Below are 11,177 nucleotides of genomic sequence, written 5' to 3' on the forward strand. Positions count from 1 at the left end.
TTTTCATGGAACTTTGGTGACTGGTTTATATCTATTGAAAAAGCGACGGGCGTATCATGCGCTCATGGCACAGCTGTTTATTTTAATGTTTATGTAAATCAAAATGATGATGTAAAGAAGTTTGTATGGGAAGACCGCGATTACAACACATATACCTTCCCTTACTACACGTTTTATACCCGGAAGTCGTGATAACATATGTTTGATATACAGACATAGCACATTTGATAGAAACTACAAAAACATGTACGAAAACAAAATTTATTAATGAAATCAATTTCATTAATAACTAGAAGTGAATTTCATTATTTTTGGACATAATTATTTATAAAAAAGGACATGAGGAATTGCAAAATACTATTTGTGAAGGTTTAATATGGAGTTTACATAATTATGAAACTAGTACACATATATATTTGACAGGGCATACATACCTGTCGAAATTTGATTGATTGCAAATGACCAATTAATAAAAAATTTGGTTAGACATTGATGTTGATTTAAACGAAAGGATATTTTTGGAAAGTTTAATTTTGTGTCATAATGAATTTTTATTTGTTGCAATTGTGTTTTGTGTATTTGATTTTCGTGAATCTGATACAAGGATACCCGAATGGAGCTCCAAGGACAGAAGATTCATGTCTTAATTTACAACCAATACATTCTGACCCTACCACTAATCAGCAGTTTCCAAACCAACAAGGTCCGGCACCCTTCAGAATAGAATTATCTACAGGAGTTTACCAACCGTGTGTAATGCCAATAGACTGTCGACGAGCTCCTCTTACAGGTAAAGTAATATATTACGAAACAGTCAAATTACAAAACGATTAGCCAGCATTCAGACAGTACTAGAATTAAATTTCTACGTATTTCGATTTGTTGAAAATCATCGGAAATTTAATCTATTTTATGATATGCGATCTATTCTATATAATTTTTGTAGACCCTAATAAATAATTAATTTGCCGTAATTTAATGGTGTCTTTAATGTAGTTTTGTTTAATAAAAACTTTAAAACGGCAATTAAATTTGTGATTCAAAATCAAGAAATTGCTTCCTCCCTTGTATATAACTTTTCGATTTTCTCTTGAAAATGTGTTTAAAGTATTGCCTGGCAGGGTAATATGCATGTGGGAATTAACGAAAATGATAAAACTTCATGACATATATTGCTTCTGGCATCGAACTTTGGACATGTTTTGATTAAGCTATGAAATCGGTATTTATGTTCTCATTTGTTCCTCAACCGAACATAAAGTATCTAATCCTTAAACCACGTACATAAAAGAAACCCGATGATATCGCTATGGAATATGCTCGCCAGGAGAACAGCTAATTTATAAATAACATTTATTTAACAACATAGAAATAGTCTGCACTGGTCGCTGCCATTTTGAAATATCTACAAAGACAAAACAGAAACAGTCAATATAAAAATAAATGAAAACAAAATACAAATTTTCCATACAAATAATTAGGGGTTGGAGGTTGGAATAGCTGCAATGAAAACTAAGCTTCGAGTGATTATAAACTGTACTTTGATAAACAAAGAAATCTTTTCCCACATAATTTAATGGTCAAATTCGGACCTATGGTAAATGTTTATCAAAATATATAAACAAAGACAGGCGAATGAACACGTGAATAGGTAACATAGGCACATGTATTAATAACAGGAATGAATAAATTCATGGTCTCATTCGTTCCTCACCAAAACATAAAATATTTAATCTCTAAACCACAACACTTAAGCTAGTACGTATACATACAATAAACACACCATATCATTATGGGAGCAGCTCGCCAAGTGTGCAGCCAACCTTCGAACAGAAACAAAGAAAGGGAAACTATAATGAATTTGTAAAAAAATGTGTATGCAATAACAAAAGTTATCATAAACCTATTTTTTTGGAAACCAATAATCTTTCTGTTGCAACTTTAAACTCATAATATAACATAAGTTAAACGTCCTAATTCAGACCATTGGTAAATGTTTATTAAAATAAATAAACAAATGCACCTGAATGTACATAGAATTACCCGAAATTATTTTCACTTTCTTCTTATTATTATCAATTTCATGTGATACATTTTTGTGTCTTTCGTTATTATTTATGAGTTTTTTTTCAGTTACGATTCGTGGGCTTTCTCGTTATTTCCGAGGATTTATAATTCAAGCCAGGACAGAGTTCGGAGGTGTAAAATCTTTTGGCAAATTTATCCCATTGGGAAACATGGTGTCTAAAACTGTTGCTTGTCAAAATGGACAATCTCTGACTCATTCCACAAACAACGACAGAACAGTTGTACAATTCCAATGGCTTCCTGAACCTAACATGAGAGAATCCTTCCGGTTCTTGTAAGTACTGTCGAAAAGTCAAATTTACACAATTCATGACGGATACCTTTTTCTAAATCTTGATGATTTCTAAACGTTTGAACAAAACATACGGTAAAATATGATGATTTTAGTGCAGATGAAAGAACTTTTAGTGAGCAAACTCGCAAACCCCACGCCATCCACATACTAGTAATTAATATAGAATTTTTTTTTTATAAATCCCCATCAAGTTTATTTTTGATAAAAGGAAACCCTTGAAACACATGAGAAGAGGACTTAATAAAATAAATACATGTACGGATTTTTTTTTTAGTAAATCCTTCATACAAATTTAATTTAAATTTGACAAGATGAAAGATACAATATAGCAAGAATTAAAACGGTATATTCTACATGTCCCTCCCTCGATGAAATGGTCTCTAATACGGCAATACATATTTGTTTAGATTATCGAAATCATCCGCAGTTTTGAAGAGTGAAAACCTTCATCTTAATTGATTGGGATCCGACAAAAATGAAGGTGCTACCCTATCCTACGAAGTGATAACGGATTCCATGACAATTATACATCTATTGTTCATCTTTAAAAGTCGTTTTCATTTAAGCAATTTCGACATCAAATGTAATATAGAACATAACTCAATATGAAGTATTGTGAATTATTGTGTTTATGCTTTTAATGTTGAGCAAAATATATACCCGTAAGCACTAAATCAAAATTATTCATTGATGATGACGATGATGATGTAGACCCTTCTGAATTGTAACATCTTGACGGAACTATACAAGTAATACGCATCTACGGGAAAATGTCCTTTCCAAACGACTTTTGCAGGGAAATGTGCTAGCTATCAATAAAAAAAGAGTCTACTACATGTCACTTTAATAAGATCGTTCTATTCGTTTCAGATCTACAATTGTTCAGGATCTAAGAACGATCTACACCGATGTGATGTCAACAGAAATAAATCCTATAGGCAGTAAGTAAACACATCAAAAATACTAAAAACAGATGAATTTGTAGTTTAACAAAGCAATTGTCCATGATTGAATATGCATTTGTTAAAAAAAAGGAGATGTGGTATGATTGCCAATGAGACAACTATCAACCAAAGTTCAATTGAAGTGGATGTAAGCAATTATAGGCAACCGTACGGCCTTCAGCAATGAGAAAGCCCCATACCGTATGGTCGGCTATAAAAGGCCCCGACATGAAAAATATGAAACTATTCAATTGCGAAAACTAACGGCCTAATTTGTAACAAAATAATTTACGAAAAACAAATATGACAGACATGAACCGACGACAACCACTGAACTACAGGCTCCTGACTTGGGACAGGCACATAAAGAACGTGGCGGGTTAAACATGTTTGTGAACGCTCAACCCTCCCCTAACCTGGGACAGTGGTGTAACAGTACAATATAAGAACAAACTATAAAATCAGTTGAAAAAGGCTTAACTCATCAGATGGATACAAAAAGAAATACATCTATCAGAAACACAAAGTGAACGTGGAAGGGTACTTATACATCCCAAAAAAAACCCAAAAAAACACTAAGTACAGATCTGAGAGTACTCACAGTTATTAACAGCTAGTTCAACGCCAATAACAACTAATGAAAAAAATTCATGTATCTAAGACTAAAATATCATTCAGTACACATTGAACATCCAATGGATGTCATTAACAGTCAGAGAAAAACATGACCTTGTGCAATGCCAAACTATAGGTATCAACAGATTGTAGTACATTATGTACATTACAGTATGTAGTGAAAGTACATATGTGTAATATTTAGTATGGTTTTACTTCGTTTATAGCGAATAAAACTTGATAGCTCGCACATACTAGTACTTGGATAATGAAATTCGATTGATAAATACTAAATATTACAGAAAGAGGTCAAGCTTACCACAGAAAAGATAATATTTTAATGTTTAAAATTTTGCTAACAGGATAAGAGTGTTCCATATCATGACTGCATTAGAAATTTACCAGGGTACATGTAGTTGTCATTGTTTTTTTTGTTTGTTTTTTTGGCAAATTTTATAAACACGGCTTAATAGAATGATCTGATAAAGTATTACTTTATCTACAAAATGATGTCACATGTAAATAAGTTTAAGTTATATATCAATGTAAAAGTACACATTTTCCAGTTGCTTTTTCAAGCGCTCGCTCAGTTCGGTCAGGTTAAATAAAAAAAAAATGGGATTTATAGTAAACGTCAATGAGAAAGCAACCTCACAAAATGTTTATATATGGAATGTAAATATATCGAGTGGTTGTTATAGATTTAACGTCCAATTGCAAACATTTCATGCATATTTGGGGCGAGAATAAATCATATACATGTTTTTGCAAAGTGAGTCGACAGGGATGAAGGTTTGACATTTTGACTGTAAAACGTAAATCAATCTGATAAAAAATTGTAACTCGCGTACTCCTCTTATGAGCATAACGAAATCAGAAATATATATTTTAATTACATTGAACGTTAATAAGGTTATGTTGGGTGCAACAGAAATTTACAGATCAATCATGGACTGTTTGCGAGGAGGGATGACTCGGGGCATGAATTCTTCAATCCGATAGCAAACCCATACTTAAGAGGGGCGTCTGTTTGGCTGTGTGGGATTTTCAAATACGCAGCCACCTCCAGTTGGAAAGGGAACCATGAATGCAATGTCTCGTATAGGGAGAGTGCAATGTTCAGTATATTTCTAAAAACACTATGTATAAATAGGTCACCTCTTTAAATACACGTATTATACACTCGAAATAATGTTGCCGAGGAAGATCGATACTAAATATGCAGTGTATGGACTAGATACAATATGTAATTGATGAAAACAAATATAGAGAGCATATGTCTTGCATTTCATATCCATCAATATTGGTGAAATAATTTCCCAAGGTAAGACGAATAACTGACCTAAGTATCGGTTTATACCTTGGTATCAAGGCCAAAACCATCTTACAGTATTATGGAAAACAAGCCATTCAAAAAATGTTGAACGGCGTAAAGGGAGCTCACTTTTATTGGATATTTGTTACTTTCAAATATTGTAAACAGCCTTTTCATACCACATCTTATTTATATTTTCCTTTACAGAACACTTAATTCAAGGCTTCTGTGATTGTTTAAGTTTAGAATACAAGACTATATAAATCCAAGGTTTCTTTGGTCTCAGAGGTAAACATCTTGACCTGGTCAGTGGTATACAATGGATTGGTTCCAAACATTCCAAATGAAAAGTTCTGCCAAAAACATACCTTCAACTATATCTAAAGATCATTGCTTACACTGAAATATTATTTACATTTTCATATAAATATTAATACATGGAGATACAATTATGATGTAAAAATAATAAGTAAGATGTAAAGAAAAGTAATTATTAAAGTAAACCTTCAGTAAAATGATAGTGATAGACTGTGTGGACATGCTAATACTTTAAAACACTACAGAAATCGTCTAAAGCTGTTAATGAATTCAAAAGTTTTTTTTATAATGATTAGCAGTTCACTCTCTTAAATTGTAACCCTAATAGTAATGGAAAAGATTCTCAAAAATATTGATTTGATTTCGACAAATACTCGTTGTTTACAGAGTACCATTGTGTTGGCTCTTCTCAAATTTTATTCATTTTCGCCCATAAGATGTCACTCTTGTTACAAAACTACATGGTATATTTTTTAGGAAATAGAAAAAAAACACAAAGAATTCAAAGTGATTGATTGCTCATTGGTTATCTTAAATGTGCACCTGCTGTAAATCAATATTCTGACATGTTTCAATCTAAAATAAGTAACAGATCTTTTTACATGGTTGGTCTTAAGGCTACAATGTCGATACATGTACAGTATGTATGTTGCATTAAGTGCAAATACTTGATAATTAACTAACAGATTATTCTTATCTTTCGATACTATTTGGAAAGTTAATTCATTCAAATATGACAAATGTTTTAAACAACTAATAACTGTACATATTTTGACAAATTTCAGTTACGACAACACGAGATAAAAAAGGTATATTGGTGTGAATCATCATGTATTCAATATTAAAATACTAACTCGCCTACCTTACCTATTAAACTTTAATGATTCTGTATTGGAAAGGAGTTACAGAATACTAAAACACAACATCGGTATATAATTCCGTAAACTTTAACGTGTTTGTAGACTTTTTTCCATTATGTTCTCATTCTAGGCATTTTCAATGTTTTGTCTTAAGAGTAAGAAGGAGTATTTGATTTGTTTGCATCTACCTGCTATGTTTTTTGTAATCGTCAATAATTATTAATATTCTTTATATTAGAAAATCATCCAATGTATATTTGGAGAAAGCAATGATCAAAGATAATATATAAATAACACATAGCTGAGAGGGTGATAGAGCAGATTGTTACCCCGAGAAAAAAATTGTCAACTGAGGCGAAGCCGAGGTTTGCAATGCATTTTCGAGAGGTACCAATCTGCTCTATCACCCTCTCAGCTATGTGCTTTTTAATTTATTATACTGAATGTTCAATCATTACTGTCTTTTATTGTTAAATTTTAAATTAAAAGTACTTAACTATGACGTCACGTACACAACAACGTAACAGTTATTATAAAAACAACAGAAGTGAAGCAAGACATTTATTTTTTATTTGTCTATGAACAAAGTTTTTCTGAGGCCAAAACGTAGACCTTGAGCATTGTCTTTAATTTATTGATGTAAATTCAATTCATAGTCCTTTAATTATCGATTTTGATTGGTCTGCACGAGAGGGTGACATTCAACAAATTGTCTCCCGCTAAACCATGGAATAGAGTAAATTATCACCTTCGTATTATCCAATCAAAATCTGGCATTTTGACGTGAACTATAATAACAAAAAATGTAAACAACTATAAACCAGTCAACATGTACCTGTGATGAAAAAAATATACAGATTGTTGCAAAATATCTATTAATAATTATATTTTTCTAGCATTAACTTGTTTTGTTAGTATTTGTCACAAACAATATTGATAAGTGTAAAGAATGAATCAATTTACTTAAAGTTTATGATTTTTTAAATTAATTTTGGGGTATAAACTTAACTTATGAAGCAAAACGGTATTTCCCAACGTTGTTGAGATTCAATAGCACCATTAAACAAAGGTACACACCAGTCGAACTGACAAACGATGATACACCAGGTATGCTATGTATTTTCCTGTATTTGTAATACAAGAACGAATATTTATGATACTTTTTGTCAATTTAATATATTACAAAATGGAAAATTTATGTTTTCTGTAATATGCAGTTAATATAGAGTATGTGAGGCTTTGTAGTACACCGTATTTTCTACAATATAAGAAAACCAAAATACATGGCAAATACATCACTTGTGTTCTTGTATTATAAACTATGGGTGATCCCTATTAATAATAGATTATGGGTTCAAAGAAAAATGGAAACCGTACTGTAAAAATGTTATTCGAGATCAGTTTTTAACTGTAAAAATGATATAGTTCCCTATATTAATTTCATATAAGCACTGTGAACAATGTGCCTGAATGGTTAATTGGTCAACTCTGTAAACATTTTAGTTACATTTAAAAAGCAAACAGATCCACAAAATGTTGTATCCATCGAACTGTTTAGAATGTCTAAAATGAAACAGATTTTATTTTTGATTTCTTTGGCTTTTGTTGGATTAATTCAATTATTAGGAGGGTAGGGTTTAACATCTAAAAAAAAAGACTATGATGTATGATATTAACAGCTTTGCATGTGCATGAATGTATTTTAGTGAACCCATTTCAACGCACGATTCATGAGGCACAAAGTAAGTTTGCCTAGCCCAGAACTGTATTATAGACACAACGTTAGTAGACGAGTAACTTTATTATTTGGTATATTACGTATTTCAGTTGTACGCCAAGATAACGAACGAAAAACATCAAACGTTATTCAGCAACCACTCTCTGGGCCTCGTAAAATGTTTATTCTAAAGCCGTCTCCACAAGAACCATTTGATTACACTTGGAGAAGTAATCCGAGAAAGGTTCCGTCATCTTCCTTGCGGCAGATTATTCCAAATCAGCAAGTTAACAGTCGGTCGTTAAATCAGCCAGCAAATCCAAATGTACTTTCCTCTAGTTTGCAGAGCCAGTCAAATCAGCAACCAAATAATAGAATTATTGGAAATGTCAGAAGTAATGTACAACAAATTGCTTCTGAAACGAATAACGGGGTGCAATCTCCATCAACGAACAATATTGTCCAACCATCGTTAAATAGTTTAACTAATATGCAACGTTTACAACCTGCTTTAAACACAGGCCCAACTAATATGATTCAAGCACGTAATCAATTGACTGGAGCGCAAACATCCTTAATTTCTAGTAACCAACAAGTAACAAACTCTAGAACTTCAATGAAGAAAAGTTTATCTTTACAAAGAAATCAACAAATAATGATACCTGTGTCTACAAATAGACAAATAACATCGAACATTTTACCAAATGAGCAGCTTAACTCAGTAAATATAAGTAATCAAAATTTGCCTGTGCGTTCACCATCGGTACAACAATCGACAAGTAAACAACAACCTAACAGTTTACTAATCTTAACAGGTGGGGCACAAATAAGTGATCCGAAAATGAAATCAGTATCTACTGATCTTACGAATCCAGGAATGTTACCCGATATTCAACCAGAAATTGTAGCGCAGACAATCGAAGTAAGAACGACAATTCGGACTCCACCGCCATTACCAATTTCGAAAACAATATCAATGGGAGTAACCACTAACCCAGTTACTAAGCTTAACCGTATTAATCAAACTACTAATTTAGCCAAGTCAATTAACAGTATTGGAGAACGGCAATCTAATAACTTAGCGGCGTCTATAAGAAAGGATAATGAATTTCGTCAACTTAATGGTAAGTATATTGTTTTACTGTCGTTGAAAAGTACACGCCGACAGATAATCGGATTCCCTGCAAAAAGCTTTGACACAACGGACAAACATACCTGTTGATTACAGGTGTGAATTAACCATTATTTTTGTTAATTATTTATCAACCATTGAAATTCCATTACTCATAACACATTACGTTCACTTGATTTCAAGCATCATGTAAGCTTTGCTTTCTCTTCAAAAACTTTTTTATTCTGTTAAGCACTGCATCAGATGTTTTTTTTTTCTGTATAGCTCATATATTTCCTTTTTTTTTTATTATTATGCCAAGTCGCTTCAAAACGCATCTATTTAAGGAATGACTGTAATATTATTTCTGTTTATGAAGAAATAACATCAAACACGTGGGGCACACTGAAAAACCCGCGTAGTCATTCTTTATAATTTAATTATAAATTCCATTTTTAAGGAGTAAATTATGAAAAATACATTGATGACGTCAAGGTCACACGACAAAGTTATGTCTATGTGCTGATAGACAAAAAAAACTTTCAGTCAATCAGAAGACGTGTTACATCCAAAACTAAATTAAATAAAAATAAGGAGATGTGATATGATTGCCGATGAGACAACTATTCACCAAAGTTCAAATGAAGTAAGCTGTATATAATAGACAGATTGTTCCTATTAAGGTATTGGACACAAATTTAATGTTTTTTTGGTAAATGCCATACTTTTATGATTAAAGATAGACTGTAACGGTCAATTAAGGAATGACTGTAATATTTTTTCTGTCTATGAAGAAATAACATCAAAAATGTGGTGCACACTGAATAACCCCCGTAGCGCGGTTATTTTAAAGTGTGCACCACATTTTTTATGTTATTTCGGCACTGAAAAGGACTAATATTGTTTTCAGTGTAATAAAATAATAGGTTATGAGTTGTCCTGTTGGAATATCACTCAATTTTCTATACCATTATCTATATCCTCCCAACTCTTCAAAATACATTTTGTTTCCAAAACATCTATTGTAAGTCAATGCATTAAGGTAGATTACCTTATGAGTTATAATAAGCTCAGTTTATGTTTTTTTTTTTAGATGACGGCAAGAATTCTGGATGCACAGCTGTGATATCTACCTTAGTTATGTTAATACCTCTTGTTTGTATAATTCTGTAATAAATAAGATTGGTCTGTTTTAATTGATAATCATGCAGCCGTAATAATTTATACGACGAAGAGCTCCTGGTTTGACAGGAGTTGTCCAAAACTTTGAAATAATTTATCATATTGATATGTAACCCTCTCAAACGTGTCTATCTTTCAAATGTGTATTATCCCCCAAAACGTGTTCATTTCGCCTAAACCAGTCCACAAAATCATATCTCGCCAAAATATTTAATTTCAATCCCCCAAACGTTTCCAAGTATTTCCTTCGCTAAAACGTGTCTGACTGTTTCCTTGACCAAACGTGTACGACAATTGTTACCCGCCGAAACGTGTCCACCTTAAGACGCCAGAAAGTCTTAAAACTTTTAGCGCAAATATGTCCATTGTAACGTCAGTAAAGTCTACGGCAAATTCAATAATGAAATTTGAGGTCCAAAGACAAAACATTAAACTGTTATTCAATGCAGAGGTGATTTGAGCAGAATTTCCGGAGATTAAAATAGATACTGAGTAAAAAGAAAATAAAAAAATGGTGACCTCATTAAATTGCTGAGAAAATCAGAAGTTAAGACCCTCATACAGTTGGGTTTTATCTTATTTTTTGTATACAGGTGACATAATGTGTATTTGGGCAATTCGTGTGTTCTTATATACTAATAGTTTGGCATCGAGCATCACTTAATATTTATTTATTTTCTAAATGCTCATCTAATAAAGTAATAGAAATTGGTAGTGTAAAACGTTCTACAC

At 32.1% G+C, this 11,177-nt stretch overlaps 1 protein-coding gene across 2 annotated transcripts; it reads left to right on the forward strand.

Annotated features, from left to right (window-relative positions):
• The first annotated feature begins 222 nt into the window (after positions 1–222).
• On the forward strand, positions 223–10,459 carry LOC127728385 (putative ferric-chelate reductase 1). 2 transcript variants are annotated; one of them, XM_052235735.1, is made up of 5 exons: positions 223–790; positions 2,134–2,362; positions 3,254–3,324; positions 8,263–9,276; positions 10,357–10,459. In XM_052235735.1, exons 1-5 carry the CDS (start codon positions 544–546, stop codon positions 10,434–10,436), a joined length of 1,641 nt encoding a protein of 546 aa, XP_052091695.1. In that variant the 5' UTR covers positions 223–543; the 3' UTR covers positions 10,437–10,459. The 2 variants fall into 2 exon arrangements, with proteins under 2 accessions (XP_052091695.1, XP_052091697.1); XM_052235737.1 differs by lacking the exon at positions 8,263–9,276 and adding an exon at positions 6,361–6,384 and having other exon boundaries at positions 224–790.
• The last annotated feature ends 718 nt before the right edge of the window (positions 10,460–11,177 follow it).

Source organism: Mytilus californianus, unplaced genomic scaffold (genome assembly GCF_021869535.1).
Source record: "Mytilus californianus isolate M0D057914Y unplaced genomic scaffold, xbMytCali1.0.p SCAF_2, whole genome shotgun sequence".
In the NCBI taxonomy this organism is placed as follows: Eukaryota; Metazoa; Mollusca; class Bivalvia; order Mytilida; family Mytilidae; genus Mytilus; species Mytilus californianus.

What these genes read in the sequence shown, in the direction of transcription:
- LOC127728385 (XM_052235735.1), top strand. Translation starts at nt 544, where the DNA reads ATGAATTTTTATTTGTTGCAATTGTGTTTTGTGTATTTGATTTTCGTG. An exon ending in TCGACGAGCTCCTCTTACAG is followed by an intron (nt 791 to 2,133) that starts GTAAAGTAATAT and finishes GTTTTTTTTCAG; the next exon opens with TTACGATTCGTGGGCTTTCT. An exon ending in TGAATTTCGTCAACTTAATG is followed by an intron (nt 9,277 to 10,356) that starts GTAAGTATATTG and finishes TTTTTTTTTTAG; the next exon opens with ATGACGGCAAGAATTCTGGA.